This window comes from Schistocerca cancellata, chromosome 1, assembly GCF_023864275.1.
Source record: "Schistocerca cancellata isolate TAMUIC-IGC-003103 chromosome 1, iqSchCanc2.1, whole genome shotgun sequence".
NCBI classification, from domain to species: domain Eukaryota; kingdom Metazoa; phylum Arthropoda; class Insecta; order Orthoptera; family Acrididae; genus Schistocerca; species Schistocerca cancellata.
The window spans coordinates 563,979,199-563,997,251 of NC_064626.1; the positions used below are offsets into that span (position 1 = coordinate 563,979,199).

General features: G+C 44.3%; 1 protein-coding gene across 1 annotated transcript in view; it reads right to left on the reverse strand.

Moving 5' to 3' along the window:
- Window positions 1-18,053, reverse strand: part of LOC126181231 (pyridoxine/pyridoxamine 5'-phosphate oxidase-like) — a 228,068-nt gene that overhangs the window by 70,004 nt on the left and 140,011 nt on the right. Inside the window, exon 2 of the mRNA XM_049924754.1 lies at window positions 2,465-2,613. Coding sequence (XP_049780711.1) covers window positions 2,465-2,613 — 149 coding nt within the window. The remainder of the gene's footprint in view (window positions 1-2,464; window positions 2,614-18,053) is intronic.

An 18,053-nucleotide genomic window follows, 5' to 3' on the forward strand; every position in this document is an offset into this window, starting at 1 on the left:
AACGATGATGATGATGATGATGAAATGATGAGGACAAGACGAACACCCAGTCCCCGGGCAAGAAAGAAAGCTCTACCCGGCCGGGAATCGAACCCAGGACCCCGTGATCCAAAATGCAGCAACGCTAGCCACTAGACCACGAGCTGCGGACAACGGAGTGCTCTGATGAATTTCTCTATGAAAATCCGAGCTGTAGACAATATATACGAATGTCTATGTCACGAAAGCAACCGACTACCGAAAAAGGAATGCAGTCACACAAATTTAACTGATGCAGTTGTGTTCAGCGCAGCCAGCGATTACATTGGCGCCAACGACGGTCCGAGATCACTCGCAGGTCCGAGATCACTCGCAGTGACTTTGTTTCCATCAGGATGTGTAGTGCAGGGCATACTACTGCAAAACATCAGTATCAAGTTCTTGCTTCCATGCACCATATTTGGTTTAAACTATAATGTGACGAAAATTTACTGTTTACTGCAGTAGGGCATTAACGTTCCCCACAAAACGAGTCATTTTTGGTACAATTTGTTGTGCAGAAATGTCGGAAAACGTGACGTCGATCAATTGTAACGCTGCCAGCGTTTTTATAAGCCTTTGAAAATGGTTACCTAAGTTTCTTCTTTACCCACGTCGTCTTCACATTTCCGAACGACTGGTGCTTGATTATGTTGTCGACAGTTCTGTATGTATAGAAACATTAGTCGAACGTGAGAGCGTAGGTTATCTGTATTTGCAGTCTGGTCGTTAACCACTGAACCACCAGTATGATAGGATATTACAAAATATACTTATTTGCTTCGGCAACTCACAACCAAATTAAAACCCTCCAAACCCAGTTACACTTCAGGTTATACTTCGCATCTATCTGCTAGCACAACCTTCGTTCCAATAAACAGCTTCTTGCCACATTGCATTCATGTATTTCGCCAACACACCACCATATATTGCCTTTCATAGACCTCCGATAGTTGTCGATCTGTCGCCACAAAACTTCATTCTACAAAATGGTAAAAACCGTACTGAATAAATGTTGAAATAAATGCTCTCGGTGTTCCGTTCTACCGCAAGAAACACGTTTATGTGACGTCACAGACCGTGTTCTTTTCAAGGTCATAAGTCCCCTAGAACTTAGAACTACTTAAACCTAACTAACCTAAGGACATCACACACACCCATGTCCGAGGCAGGATTCGAACCTGCGACCGTAGCAGTCCCGCGGTTCCGGACTGCAGCGCCAGAACCGCTAGACCACCGCGGCCGGCCGTGTTCTTTTAAGGCGGCCATACACTGAACTGCCTGCGCTTACGTGTGCAGGATAAATCTGCGCAAGCTTCAGGACTGTACAAACAGGTTTATGCTTAATCGAATTTCGACTATGCATGCTTGTGCAAGCGTTCCAGCGCGCGCGTGTTTGAACTTGTGTACCAAGAATAGCAAGGTTTGTGGAAGCACTACTTAGTGATTTAATTTATACTTCGCCCTGTGCAAATGCTGCACTGTAATGTAGAAAAAGACAAAGAATATAATATTACATGGAGAAATAGAGAACAACCACAGCGATACTGTGAAACAGTTTCCGTAGCTCGTCTATAGCTAACAGGTAATGTGGGAATAATATTTTCGTTTCTTTATCCACTCCTTACTACAGATATCAAGTTTCCTCTTTTGTTGTTCTCGTAGTACAACGAAAAAAGGCTGCCGAGGTCTGCACATCTTCGTCTGAGCTCGGCGTTTTGTGCTGAACAAACTGATGCTTGTACAAGCCTGCCTGAACTGCAAGCCTGCCTGAGCTGTGTGGAGAAGCGAAAAACTTGTGCACGCTTGCGCAAGTATGCTTGGCCATGCGTGCTTGTCAAGCATGCAGTTTCGTGTGTGACCGCCTTTATTGGCTGATAGACGGAAATCGAGTAAGGGCCATTCTCGATTACGTGTTTGTGTAGCCGAAGTATCATAATTTTCACGTGTAGCCTTACATTCCAGTACAATCTGCTGTTTTGATGCAGCAGTCCCTTAATGATCCCATAAAAGGTGTCTTAACAACATGTTTTACAGACACGTCGGTAAATGCGACGTTGATCGATTGTAACTTTACACTAGTTTTTATAGACCTTACAAAACAGTGGCATGAGTTTTTATTTCATGTCATTCGCTTTCATGGTTCCGAGCAATTGGCCCTGGTTATTGTAAAAAAAAAAAAAACTCCTCCCGAACAGGACATGAAGGCCCAACAGTACCGACCGACCACCGTGTCTTACTCAGCCCCAAAGGCGTCACTGGACGCAGATATGGACGGGCATGTGGTCAGCATATCGCTCCCGTATGTCAGTTTACGAGACCGGAGCCTCTACTTCTCAGTCAAGTAGCTCCTCAGTCTGCGTTACTTCGGTGATCTGACGGGAACTGGTGTTGCCACGGCGGCGGCAAGGCTACTGGCAAGACGAAGAGCAGTTGGTGTCGTTACCCGTTGCAGGTGGCGAACGTGAGAGCGTCAGGCAGCACGAGGTCCGTGTTGATGGCGTCCTTTCTCCAGGACTGGAACAGCTCGAAAGGGCTGTCGCCATCGAACTTGATCTGCGCCAGACCGGACGGCTCGATGGTCTTTCCGTTCTCCTGCAACACACAACAGAAGCCCCGTCACTCACTCCCAATTTGGTATAGCGTAATTATGAACACTTTATGATCTGGCGCAACTTCTGAGTCCCCTCTCCGATTTTTTAAGAGCCTATAATATTCTGTACGGTTTGAGGCCTTACAGAACTGCGGCGCCCCGTTACTTCTTACAGGGGAAACTCACCATCGCCCCCCTCCCCCCCCCCTCAGATTTAGCAGTAAAATGGTCCAGTGGATAGCCTGTCAAAAACTGAACACAGGTTAAGCAAGAAAGCAGGGAGAAGATGTATTTAACTGTGAAGAAAGCAAAATCCAAACAGTGAACGCTCCAAGCTGAAGATGTACAACATCGAGCAAATGTGAGTAGCCAGTTGGTTATGTGGCCACGGTGTTCGACTCCTAAAGGGGGAGAGCCGTGTTCAAATCTATGACTGTCTGTCCGATCATTGTCTGTTTGCTGTATTCAAATTTGTGTCTGTGTCGTGGTGTAACGTCGTGTGACAGCGTGATGTAAGGAAGGAACCTCCATACGTATGTACCTTCTATTTCTTCTACACAAGTTCCACACATTATGACTCTTGCGTCCCGTATTTGAAGTTTTGACTCGTGAATTCCTTCGTTGTAACATAGTTCGCAGCCGTTTATATGTTATTGCCATTTATGCTCTCACTATTCATCGCATTTACTTGCGACGGTAATATATTCTTACCACATGATTCATATTCTATAACCAATGTATAGTATGACAATTGCCAAGACTACAGAAGGAGAATAGACACGTCAATGACCGTACGGAAAGTTCATATTTTTGTGAAAAAAAAGGCAGGCCCAAGGGAGGTTTGAACATGGATCTCCCTCCTCGCAGGCCAACACCGTGACCACACAACCACGAGCCCACGATTCTTGCAACTCTCTCAATGTCGCACATCTTGAGCTTGGATCGTTCACTATCTATTTTACTTCTTTATCCACAGTTCGCTACACCTTCTTCCTGTTTTTGACGGGCTATCCAAAGGGCCATTTTACCACTAAATCTGTGTGGGATGTGGTAGGGAGTTTACCTGGCTAGTTTGGTACATTGTTAACACATTGCAGAACTTTCACGGATGTCTGTTGCTCCAGAGTGGTCTGAATTTCACCGAGTGCAGTCCTTGCGCTATTTAGTTGCGTGGTGTTGGTTGGAAGGAAGATTAAGGTGTAACGTCCCGTCGACAACGGGGTCATTAAAGGTTAAAATGGCTCTGAGCACTATGGGACTTAACTTCTGTGGTCATCAGTCCCCTAGAACTTAGAACTACTTAAACCCAACTAACCTAAGGACATCACACACATCCATGCCCGCGGCAGGATTCGAACTTGCGACCGTAGTGGTCGCGCGGATCCAGACTGTAGCGCCTAGAACCGCTCGGCCACTCCGGCCGGCTGGTCATTAAAGACGGAGCACAAGCTCGGGTTAAGGAAGTATGGGATAGGAAGTTGGCCACGCCCTCTTAATGGCACAACAAGCCCGGAATTTGTCTTAGCGATTTCGAAAAACCTAAATCAGAGTGGCCGGACAGGAATCTGAATCGTCGAATGCGAGTTCAGTGCGCTAATCACTGCGTACCTCGCTCACTGCGTGCAGTTGAAAGTTGGTCATTCTGTACTTGATTCTGAGTTCGTCTTGCAATAATCTGGTAGTTTTCTTCGTATCGTGGCAAGTTTATTAACGCACAAAATATTGAAGATTTTTAGAAAATGTTCGTATGAAAAATTCCGTATTCTTAATTCCCTTCAGACCTAAAGCACCATTTTTCTTCATAATAAGCTGTGACAAGAAAGCTGAAAGATAAAGAGACGTTGGAAGTGCTCGAAATGGATTTCCCGTATAATGCAGATACACCAAATGAGGAAAGTAGTGCTTCTGGAATAGAATAAGTTATTGAAGAATTCGGACTCACCAATTTACAGGCCAAACGAACGAAAAATAACACCATGCCGGTATCAGCCATCTGTAGAATACTTCCACTAATTATCGAGAATCCAAAGAAAAGCAAGTTGAAGATAGCAGTGATAGGAAGAAATATATCACAAGTCTCTTCAGAACATAGGAAGAAAGAAGGAATTTTCATTTTAAATGAAAACTTTTATTTCTAGTCGTGGGAGATGTCAAAACAGTGCTATTTATGATATAGAATCGGGATCTCATTTTATGTGTTACGAATGTAAGGTGTTCTTGCATGTCAATGAGAGGAAAAAATGCTCTCATGAAATAATGCTTGTCATTGACTGTACCATTGTGACCTGACGGGCCTCTCGAGGCCCTTTTTGTAAAAAGGGAGTAATAGTAGTAAAAATGTGGTTTTCCTTACGTTAAAGCAATATCCACCTGATTATGGTGGTGTTACAAAGATAAAGAACAAAAATCTGGCTTCAAAGGAAAAATAGGCGCATATAAATGCCACAGTGATTTCGCCATGCGTTATACAATGTGTTCCGGGAGGAATGGCTAATATTGAGAGACACGACAGGAGCGATCATTCGAACCGATAAGATCTGATAAACATAAGCTCTACCGTGCATAACTTAAGAGCTACGAGCAGTTGTTCATCTTCGTCACTGTGACACACATCTCTTCTACTGAAGAAGTGCTCGTAGTCTTAAGGTATGCATTTTACAGCTCATACTTATCAAACCTTTTTGCTTCGAATGATGGTTCCTGTCATATGCCTCAACAATGGCCATCCCTTCTGGGACACACTGCATATTTACAATCTAAGAACCAGACTGTCTATTGTCACAAGACGCTTCACAAAATAACTAGTACTTCACAGTGATATACCTTCCATTTACGTCTACATCTGAGAAACAAATCGCTTACGAACCAAACAAAATGCCTCGCAGCACGGTGCGCGTTTCTTCTCTCTGTGAGCCGATTATATCTACCTGGAGCCAAGCTCTTTTCCAGACGGTCACATTCATTGAGTTTTCAGTGCTGACAGCGCGATGTTTTTGGAATTCGAGCGTGCGTGTTTGCTGATAATTAGTGGATCGGGGGAATCTAATGGAGACAGTCATAATCATGAAGGGCGGCTTTCTATGAAACATTAACAGAATATAAGTTGTATAATTAATGTAAACGATAGCTAAGCAGGAAAAACGTCATGGGAGGAAGAATATGAAATAGTACTACAGAGGAAAAGATACTGCAAAAGGAGTGGTATTCGGGTTCAAAGCGGCTCAAGTGGTTAGAGCCAACAATAGGTAGGTAAGATAAAGTAAGTTTCCCCGTTCTGGCACTGAGCGGCCAATCAGAACCAACCGACCACCGTGTCATCCTCTGTAAATGGTGTTACCGGATGCAGTACGGAGGGGCATGTGGTCAGCCCACCGCCCTCCCTGTCGTTGTCAGGTTTCTTGACCTTGAAATCGCTACTAAACGGTTCAGTAGCTCCTCTGTTGGCCTTACGAGGCTGAGTGTCCCCGTACCAGTGCACCCACCAAGGAAGCATCTCTGGCAGTATCGGGAATCGAACCTGGGTTTCCTCCACATGGTAGTCAGCCGTGCTGATCACTCGGTTACAGAGGTGGACAGTCAACAATAGCGTGTGACTAATAAGAAAAAGTAGTTCTTTTGTACGATGTTTCCTCTAAATCTTCGTGTTTTTCACGAGGAATACCACAGAATTACATAAATCAGAGTGAAAATGGCACGGTAACAATAGCAATGAGTGTCCCGTGTACCGGCGAAGAATTTGCCGCAATGTGGGCCATCTATCTGCCGTTACCATCGACTATAATCATTCTGTTGTCTGCATTTGTGGACTAAGGCGGTGTCGGTGGCTTTCCCGGAGGCAAGGAATTCATGGTTAACCCTTGACACTGTGCAGACGATAAGCCCAGTGCCTGTAACGGATATTAACGATATGACCGCTATCAAATACTCTCTTCTTGCCCAGCATGAGCTCAGCATTCATGTAGACAGATGGCCACAGCACAGACACTCGATACTTTGAGCTACTCCAATACCATGGCGACAACAGCTCTCTCTCTCTCACACATGCACATACTCTCCCCAACGCAACAGCTGTCTCTAATTCTGATTCTTACTGGGGTGTTTTAATCATGTGTGGTATACCCCAGAGTGCTTTATCACCTCCTAGGGGCCATCTTTACAATTTAGAGAAGCCAGTGGAAAGAAAAAAGGTGGCAGGGAGGGGGTGGCGCGGTGCAGGGGGGGGGGGGGGGAAGTGGGCGTTGTATCAAAAATGGGGTGGTTGGAGGCGGCGAAGGCGACAGTTCTGTGCTTTATTTTTTATGATTCATTTGCCAACGCCAAACCATGTTTCGATCAGCCAGTGGTAATTTTCAGAGTACAGGCACGTGCTGCAAGCATTGATGTAATAAGCTATCTGATCAAAAATATCCGGACATCTATTAGTCGGAATTAATATGGTCTGTGTCCATTCTCCGCCTTTATGATGGCTTGAACTCTGCTGGGAACACATTCAATGAGCTGTTATGTCTATAGACGTAAGGCAGTCCACTCTTCCTCAAAGCCAAAACCGGAGGACGCTGGGGTCTGGAACGAAGTCGATCTTCGAACTCATCCTTAAGGTTTTCCTTTGAGTTCCGATCGAAACCCTGGGCAGGCCAGTCTTTTTCACGAATGTTACTGTCTACAAACTATTGCCTCACAGACACTGCTGTACACAGCGAGCATGGGGATACAGTCATCGTCTCTGAGCTGATCCTCTACTGTATGCAGTACATAATGCTGTAAAATGTGTTCACACCCTGTCGTATTTACCTTTTTCGTCAGCCATATTCAGGAACTACACTAACCATCAAAAACATCCCAGTAACAACGTGTCCTCCGTACTTCGCTGTTGGCATACACGCGGCAGCAGTTAACGTTCTCCAGGTACTCACAAAAAAAAAAAAAAAAGAACCTTCCGTCGGATTCACACAGGGTACAGCGTGATTCAGCACTCCAAGTCACTCATTTCCGCTCATCCACTGCCTAGTGCCATCGCACTTTACACCATCCCAAGCGTCGTTTAGCATTGGGCACAAAAATGCGTGGATTATGAGGAGCTACTCGGTCACTGTACACCATTCTTTTTAACTCCCTTCGCTCTGTCACTATGCTAGCTTGACTACTGGTAGTACTTTGGAACTCGCGAGTGATTTCTTTCTCTGATTTCACGCGATTGTTTACGCCCACTCTCCGCAATGCTCGACGGTCCCTATCCGTAGTACATGAGGTCCGACTGGTCGTGGTTACCTGTAGTTGTTCATTCGTGTTTCCACTTGACAGTGATGTCACCAACAAACAGTCAACTTGGCCAGCTTTAGAAGAGTTGAAATGCTCCTGATTGATCAGTTCCTTGCGTGACATCTAACGACTAGTTCATGCTCGAAGTCACTCTTTTATCTGACCCATTTTGCTGTTACTGCTCCTGTACTGACAAAAAATTACTCCACGTCTTCTTTTATACTGACGAATCCGCTTCTCGTGACACCTGGTGGTCAATTCTGCATAGCACATGGATGTCTGGATACTTTTGATCAGATACTGTTTTCTCAAGGCGTTGAAAGGCGTGATTATGTCATGGAAAAAATACATATAAAAGGACATAATTACTTAATCTTCATGTATAATACGTCATTTTTTTCCAAAATTCTACGTTATGTTGATTGTTCCTGCAGCTACTAACACACAAAAATTTACGTGAATTTGTCTTCCTGAATGTTGACCACATTACGCTAAAGCAGAAAGTGAGAGAACTACTGGTCTAGCCGACCGCTCATTCAGTCATTTGTTCGTTTTTGGAACACGGGATGAAGCGCCAATCCAATTGCATCTTGTTCTTGTCACTGTACATTCATTAACTGTCTCGTGTTCACTGAGAGAGAAATTAAAAGGTTTTGTAGCACCTTGTCCTTTGCTCTGGTACGTTGATCGTGCCTGGAGCTGTTGAACAGGTACATTCTACCAACGTTGTCGACAGAAAACATTACGGCGGCGTGTATGGAGGGAAAGACGCATTCTCAGCTTTTTGCTGCAGGCCTTCTCAGCGTTTTGCCGCAGGGAACCGGTAACCGGTATTCAGTATACGCAAAAAGCCATCTGGCAGCGCCTTCTATCGGTCACCCCTGCTGCGTGATCGGTTACTATCGCCCGTGTTGAGTATCACAGTACAGCAATCCCACAGCAGATGGACACAGGACTATGTGACATACTAATAGCACTTGATGGATTGATACCTTTCACAGTTGTTATGGTTACTTATTTATTATGTGATCTTGGTATTTTTAATGTCATGTTACGGGCACGTAAAATATCGCCGACAGTTTCTCTTTTTTATTGCTAAATGCGTAGATCTGTTTTGCAGTGGCGCGATCACGAAAAATTTGACAGATTTTTTTAAAATTATCAGTCCTGTAACCCGTTTGATGCGGTCCGCAACTTTTTCCTCTCCTGTTCCAACCTCTTCACCCCAGAACAACACTTACACCCACTATCTTCAATTATTTATTGAATATAATCCAATCTTTGTCTTCTTTAAAAATGCGTGTTTTCTGTTACTTTTTTTCAATAAAATTTCGGGCGTGCAGCTGCATAAATTTCACTTCTGATGTCCATCCACCTTCAGAGTCAGCCGTGCCCTTCTTATATGGGCACTTTCATGGTGGTCTTTTGTTTTTGTACCACACTTACGATGCCTTACATCGCAGTAGTGGAAGCTTTCTTTGTTTCATCTACTTTTTTGCCAAGGAAGAAAACTAATTCTAGTGCAGTTGGAAATGAAGATGTACAAGACAGTTCAAGAGAGGAAAACGGATTAACTATTTTCTGCACTGCACTGCAATGATTGTCACAGATTTTTGTTCAAAAATGGTTCAAATGGCTCTGAGCACTATGGGACTTAACATCTATGGTCATCAGTCCACTAGAACTTAGAACTACTTAAACCTAACTAACCTAAGGACAGCACACAACACCCAGCCATCACGAGGCAGAGAAAATCCCTGACCCCGCCGGGAATCGAACCCGGGAACCCGGGCGTGGGAAGCGAGAACGCTACCGCACGACCACGAGATGCGGGCCAGATTTTTGTTGTAAAATAATTTATTGCTTGTATCTATAGTAGAAGACATATTGGTAGCTCAGATTTTTAGGCGTGGGAGCGCCATTTAATGAAATATGGGTTACGCTGGGGATGCTATCTATCAAATTTCACGAAAGCATACTGGAATGATGTTTATGTAGTGACGAATTTACGTCACCTCGCCAAACAATTAGTGTAAATCGGTTGACTAGATTTCGGTTATGAATGTATTTAAAGGCGACCGTTCGATTTGTTTTGTGCAAACGTGTGGTCTGTGTGGTGGAGTTCCACCATCGGGGGAGCATGTTTTAATATACTAGTATCATGAACATTGTTGAGCTTACATTCCTGTTAAAGGAACTCAGATGTGAGGACCAAATGCGAAAGTCTGATAATATTCTGCTAGTGCCCTCTAGGAATTAATAACCGCCTGCACTTCTCGGCGCCCAGATTGATATCTGACTTCTGTTCAAGGTCTACTGATTTCCTTAACATTATGTCTCTGTCTTGCATGAGTGCCATTCAAGCAAGTTCTGTGATTCTGTGAATGAATTGTGCGATACGAAATCCCTTCGACTGTGAGACTCGCGGTGTTACATCGATTTTTGAATGTTCGGAAGTTGAAACCTGTAGAAATTTACCGTCAACTAAAGGACGTGTGTGGTGATGCACTAATAAGCGAAAGAAATGCAGGGAGGTGGTGTGAAATGTTGAACTGTGGACGAACAAATGTGCCTGAGCAAACTTGATCAGTGCGTCCGTCACTCATCATAGATTATTTGAAGAATCGAGTGAAAAGCGGAATCATGCAAGAGCCTCCGGACGAGTCACGCATTTCTTCCCCAAACATTTTCCGTTTTTTGACTGATGGAATTGTACCCGAATATCTTGGCTTTAACAAAGTGTGAGCCCTAAGGGTTATCCAGTAACTGGGTGACTAACACGAAGCACAGAGAAGACTGGAAGACTGGAGGATTGATATTTCTGACACAGTATCATGCAGATGGAAATGGATTTATCGATCAAATAGTTATTTTGATGAGTCGTGACTGTCTCTCTTAACACCAGAGACCAAGAGCCAATCACCCGAATAGTATCATCCGTAATTACCTAAAAAACACCGAAAATTCAAGCAAACTGTGTCAATGCGAAAACTCGTGGTGATGGTGCTTTTGGGATGATAATGGCGTAATATTTGTCAACGATGGACAGGGTATTGTATCATCATAAGAAAACTGCGACGGTCAATCCAGAACAATTAGCATGGAGTAATTTCTCGTGGCATTGTGCTTATTCAAGGCTATGCCCGTTCTCACACTGCTGCTGCAACGAGAAACTTGCAGGATTATTGTGGATGGGAAATTTTTGATTGCTCACCCTTATAGGACGCCTCTCTTTTTGGTTAAAGAAATGTTTGAAATAATTGGGTGTCGAAAGTTCTAGGCATCGGACTTTTAGATTATGACAGCACAGGAAGGTCAACTCACGCCCAAGATACACGTGCCAATTTATTGAAATTCCTAACCGTGCTCCTACAGCCACGCACCCCATTGCAACTTCCACGGGTTCCGTCTGTTTATTCCCACAAAAATAATAAAACAATAGTGATAGTCTTCATGAATAGAAACACTGTTTAAGTAAACCATGATTTTATGTTCTTCTGGCACAAGTAATATGCATCTATGCAATCTGTTCACACTCACTCTACAGTCACAATCACTCGCTTTACGCAGTTCTCTTTGAGTTCGCCATCGTTGTTCGATATTCAGCGGTCGCCTTTTAAACTAAATACACTCATCAGCTACGGAACTACAACCATTCTAAAAATTATTCACTTCCATAAACGATATCGCAGACAACTCCTGCTTGCAACCTGCTCGGCATAGCTGCTCACGCCAGTCTGAAGAATGCGCCACAACTATCAGTGGGTGCCAAACCGCGTCTGCTTGTAGTATGGATCATCCCCGCGTCGTCGATGCTACTGTACTAAACCAAAGATAAATAAGGGCAGAGTCTGTCTGCCAGGTACAGGATCGATCTCTCTACCCTTTCACCCTACAGTCTGAACCAGAACTTTATTGATTAACACCTGTTGATGAAGCTCAAAGAGTTCCTGAGGAAGTAGTAACGTCTATGACGCTGTCACAGATGGAGCACCAGCTCGGATGGGACATGTGTGTGAATAGAAATCGGTTGTGTCGTTTTGAAAGAACCATCCTGTCGTTCGCCTTAAGCAGTTTATGGAACCTTGACAGACCGAAATCTGGATGGCTGCACGAGGATTCGAACTCCGCATCTCTCTAGTGCGAGTCCAGCATTCTACCCACTGCGTCTTTTTACTTGGTTGCTAAGGATCAGCGTAATGCCAGCGTGACGGATTGCCGTGCGACGGGCCCGCGTTCGGTTCCCGGCGGGGTCGGAGATTTTCTCCGCTCAGGGACTAGGTGTTGTGTTTTCTCTATCATCATTTCATCACCATCCGGCGCACAGGTCGCCCAATGTGGCGTCGAATGTAGTAAAACCTGCACCAAGGCCGCCGGACCTGCCCCGCAAGGGTCCTCCCGGCCAATGACGCCAAACGCTCATTTCCATTTTCCATCAGCATAATACAGTAAAATTAATATGTAAGGCTAAGGACAGAGATCAGCTTCCAGAAGTAGACGTAAATGCCAGCGGAATTTTTTTCGCTTACATCAGAGGTTGGTAAACTCATTAGTCAAGAGCGTCATTTATAAGTAGTACGACGTCTGAAATTACATTTAAGAACCAATTTTTTTTAACTTCATTCGCTGAAGTCGACCCCTTCCTATTTTTCCATCTAAACTCGTCTACCTCCTTTCATCCATCCTGTCTGTATGTCCAAACCACCTCAACATACCTTTCTCAATACATCTTCTTACACTCTACAAAGCTCCCTAAAATTAATTTATCGAACTTAACGTTACATTTCAAGTCTTACACAAACTTTACGTATGTTGAATAAAATTTTATGTCATAAATGGTTCAAATGGCTCTGAGCGCTATGCGACTTAACTTCTGAGGTCATCAGTCGCCTAGAACGTAGAACTAATTACACCTAACTAACCTAAGGACATCACACACATCCACGCCCGAGGCAGGATTCGAACCTGCGACCGTAGTGGTCGCTCGGCTCCAGACTGTAGCGCCCAGAACCGCACGGCCACTCCGGCCGGCTTTTTGTCATAGTAACGATATTATTTATTGATAAAATTTGATTGTAAGGTATCCATAAAATTAAATCTTGAAAGTGACTGACAAAAGCTGATGTGAACAATGGCCTTCACTCCTTGGAAAGTTTGGGTGAATCAGATTTCACTGTCGTTTTTAATTTTAGGTAAAATTCCAGGTTCTCAGCAATAAGATGACTTCTCAGTTTACTATTGGTAAAGTTATGCTAGAAAATGACTGCTCGTATGCACATATAGAATCGAATAAGGAAAGAACAGCAAACTCTAGTTTTTCGGCTGATTGTGAGTCAGGAATACAAACCAGGCATTAAAAATTGGCTAAATCTTCACTTCAGAGTACTTTCTTAAAGATAAAGACACAAACACCAACTAACAATGTAAAAATATAGATAAGAAAACTAGTCATATGTACAGGTATTGCCGGCCGCGGTGGTCTCGCGGTTCTAGGCGCTCAGTCCGGAACCGCGCGACTGCTACGGTCGCAGGTTCGAATCCTGCCTCGGACATGGATGTGTGTGATGTCCTTAGGTTAGTTAGGTTTAAGTAGTTCTAAGTTCTAGGGGACTGATGACCAAATATGTTAAGTCCCATAGTGCTCAGAGCCATTTGAACCATTTTGTACAGGTATAAGCTTATATTTCTTTATTCCTATCGTCATCCGTTTCACTTAATTCCGACTCAGTTATTATTAAATCGCTTTCCAAATGATTCATCGTTAGTTCACTGCTTGTATACGAATATTCTTCCGCCCGATCACATGCTTTTTTCTACCTTCACGAGAAACAGTTCCACACTCTTCAACGGAGTAGATATTTCTGCCGCTGCTTCATACTTGAACTACAGGACGTGAAAAATTATCCCGCGTGCCTGACTTATAACCATTATTCATCCCCCACTTTCGAACACATAGTCACAAGCAGAGAAGTGTGTGCGGGTGGCGCAGAGCGGAGGTGGCCTGACTCATCTACACCCCCGTCTAACGCCCAGGCCGAAAACCTACTTCTGTGCGTAGGCCGCGAAGTTTCATTCGCACTGTATGTGTGCGCTCGCATGTGGTATTTTGTTGCAGAGTCACATTCATGGGGACGAACAGCCGCATAAAGGCCCGCGAGCTGCAGCGGGCGACCACTGGCTTACGTCTATACGTGTAGCATCTCTTTGGAGGCTGTTGTGTTTGTACAGCCAGCAACCACGCGGCGCCGTCCACCTGCTTACGTAAGCTGGCCTTCAACCGGCTCCTTGACTTCTTAACCGTTCATTGCAACTCACCTCGACGGAAACAATGCGCTCACTCACTCTTTGGCACTTCACATTCATTTTAGCGTCCCGTACCTTGAAATTGACCTCGTCTCTTGTGTTTCTACCACATTTACGTGTAGTTTATTCGTTATCCATTCCTTATGTCATTATGTAAGAAAATGTCTCTCAACATATTTCAAAAGAAAACTCGCCAGTCTGCTCCAGTTTCATAAACGAAAGCATTAGAACGTATTCTGATAGTACTTGAGTTACGTAAGCATCGAGCAGAGAAGCTCGCTCCATATGTGTCCTAATATAGTTTCAGTGAGAGTACCAGATGCACTATCAACGGAAACATTATGAACACTGCCCACCTTGAGACTGAATGTCAACCAGTGGTGCTGCGGGCACGAGGCGCGTTAAGGAAAGGTTGTAAGCGGAGCTGAATCAAGTAGAGACTCGTTCTAGAGACAATTTGGGCCACAAATGGACTTTGACACACAGGGAGATCGTTATGACGTGCGCCTGGGAATCAGCAACTCGGGAACAGCGAAGCTGGTCGACTGTTACCGTGCTTTATCGTGAGCATCTATGGAACTTGGTTGATGAACTGTAAAACGTCGAGTAGGCGGCAAGACGCTGAACGTCCAGGCCTCATCGCAGAACCTGGAGGTCGGAATCTACTCGGCTCTGTAAAGTAAGATAAGCGGCGATATGTGGGAGATCTGACCACACTGTACAACGCTGGTGTAGTCACAAATGTTTTGGAGCACACTATTCAGCGCACATACTCGAACGTGGGTTTCTGTACCAGAGACCCCTACGTGTCCCCATGTAGACCCAACGATATCGTGAGTTACGATTGCAGTGTGCTCGAGTTCATGGAGACTGGATCGTGAATCAGTAGAAACGTGTCACTTGATCGGATGAGTCGCATTTTTTGTTACACCAGGTCGATGGTCATGTCCTAATATGCCACCATTCAGAAAAATCTGCTTCAAACATGCGCCTCGCCACGGTCGCAAGCGCTGAGGCGTGGGGGGGGGGGGGGGGGGGGGATGGCTGTATTATGCTACTGACGACATTCACTTTGGCTTCCATGAGACCTGTGGCTCTAAACGAAAGCACCGTGACTGCTGTGGACTACGTAAACAATATTACGGACCCTTTGCATCTCTTCATGCTTGACGTCTTTCCCAATGATGATGGCATATTCCAGCAGGATAACTGTCAAGGTAATAGCCAAGAGACGTCCTACAGTAGCTTGAGGAGCATGACAGTGAACTCACGTTGACGTCTGGCCTACCAAAAATAAGTTTCGGGTATTATGTGACGTGCATTGCTACCTGATGCTACAAACCTCTGGAAACCTACCACGTACTTCTAGTATTCACGCTACGCAGAATCGCTTCTATGCTGCATTCCAAAGACGGACCAACATGCAGTTATGAGGCTGCAATATGTTCTGGAATGAGCAGCTATAAATCTGATAGTAGTGAAAGACCAAGAAACACGATTTCATGACTTTTATATACTAAGGAAGGTTGCAGCATATCGCTACTGTTGCTCAACTTTTACGTGTAAGAAGCAATGAAGAAAGTGGAAGGAAATTTCCGAAGAGTAATAATAGAGTAAAGGAAACAAATGAAAATGCAAATTTTCATAGACAACATGGCTCCTCTTGCAGGATATAAGCGAGACTTTGGATAATAGGAGGAAAGCATGTTTAACAGAGAAAATAGCTTAAGAAAAAGAAAGTACAGAGACAAAGGTAGTAGGAGGGTAAAAGGCATTCTAGATAACCTTCCAATGACATTTTAGTGGGAAATTGCTAACGTCAGCACGTGTTCCTGGAATCGCAATGTCAGTGGAATTTTTTCCCCAGAAATTCCTGGAATTGTAGTGCAGATAATGAATGATGACGATCATGCAATCGATTTACAAGAAGTAAAATTGCTCAAGGAATTGGGAGGCAGGACTTGCACGCTATTGGCCTCAATGTCAGTCACCAGGGCGCCAAACCGATTGGCTGAGAGCATCATGATGATGTGTAACGACATTGGGCACAGGAGGAGGGGGAGGGATGGAGGGGGGAGGGAATTTCAGGAAATTGGGGAGGAGGAGAGAATTCTGGGGAAAAATTCTGCTAACATTGCAATTCCAGGAAAGCTGATGCTGATGTTAGCGATTTCCATCAAAAGGTCATTTGAAGGTTATCTGGAATTCCCACCGCCCTCCACTGAAGGTGGACATAAGAAAGATATCATAAGGAGATGGGCACAGAGATATCTTTCTTCGGTAAACGAGTTCTACTGCTAATAGATGCTGATATAAACGTGGACAAGTTCGTGAACGTATATGTCTGGAGAATAGCTCTGTATGGAACTTAAACATGTTCCGTCAGAAATCCAGAAAAGAAGAAACTAGAATCATTTGAAATGTGGAGATCAAAGAATTTTTAAAAATTTATTGGACAGGTAAAGCACCAACTGAGGTACTATAAACAAACGTAGTGGAAACAATATATGCTGTACAGAATGTGCTTACTGCAATGAGAGAGAAGTTAGTGGGACATTTGATATGGCATCTGGGAACACGGCACTGGAAAGAGACCATAACAGGGCCAGAGACAGACTGGGTAGAGGCTGTTCCAATGATACCCCATGGGGCAAAGGCACTGGCAGCTGACCAGGGGGCAGGAGCGGGTAGTTTAGGTAGGCTAGTTGCCAGGTGGACCTGTTGCACCGCATTCACTCCTCATCCTGCACATGCGCAACCATTTGCCAAGCCAACTCTTGACCGGACGTCCGCACGAGGTATGCGATTGCGTACGCTATAGCCATATTCCCTGACTGACCATGGCGTGATCTTTCTCCAGACCACTATGCACCTTTTCCCGTCGGGCGCTGTGCTGCTCACGTATAGCACTCGAGCTGGAACAGCTGGACTAGGATATTCAAGTTTGCAAAATAGAATATTAATGATGTAGGGTCTAATAGTTTAGTACACTTTCGTGACTACTGTGGAATTCACACTCAAGTGCTTATCAGAGGATTCATGGATCCACCTTCAGACTATTTCTCTAATATTCCACTCTCTAACAACACACGGGGAAAACGAGCACCTAAATATTTTCGTGCGAGCTCTGATTTCTCTTATTTTTATGATGATTATTTTTCACTCTTGTTTATTGAAATTTCGTAAAAAGATCTCGCTGCAACGAGAAACGCCTTTGCTTTAACGCTTGCTAACCCAATTCACATATTATGTTCGTGTGACTCTCTCCCCTGTTTCACGATAATACACAACGAGCTGTCCTTCTTTGAACTTTTTCGATGTTTTCCGTCGATCCTATCTGCTAAGTACGCCAGACAGCGCAGGATCACCCCCGAAGAGGATGGGAAAGCGTAGTGCTTCAAAATGGCGCTGAGCACTATGGGACTTAACTTCTGAGGTCATCAGTCCCCTAGAACGTAACGGTCGCGCGGTTCCAAACTGTAGCGCCTAGAACCGCTCGGCCACTTCGGTCGGCCAAGCGTAGTGTAGGGTAGTTTATGTAGTAGATTAGTTGCATTTTCTGAGTGGTCTGCCAATAAAAGGTGGTCTTGGGTTCGCGTTCCCCAAAACATTTTCTACGTAATCGTGCCAATTTAGGTCGTTTGTAAATGTAATCCCTAGGTTTTGTTAATTGTAATCCCTAGGTAGGTATTTAGCTGAACTGAATTTGTTTGACTTAGACCCCATCATATAACCAAAATTTAACTGATTCGTCTTAGTATTCATGTGTATGATTTCTTACTTTCACTTATATAGAGTAAATTTCCACATTTCCCAAGATAAACGTATCTTGTGTAAATCATTTTACATTTGGTTTTGATCTTCTGATGACTTTACTGGA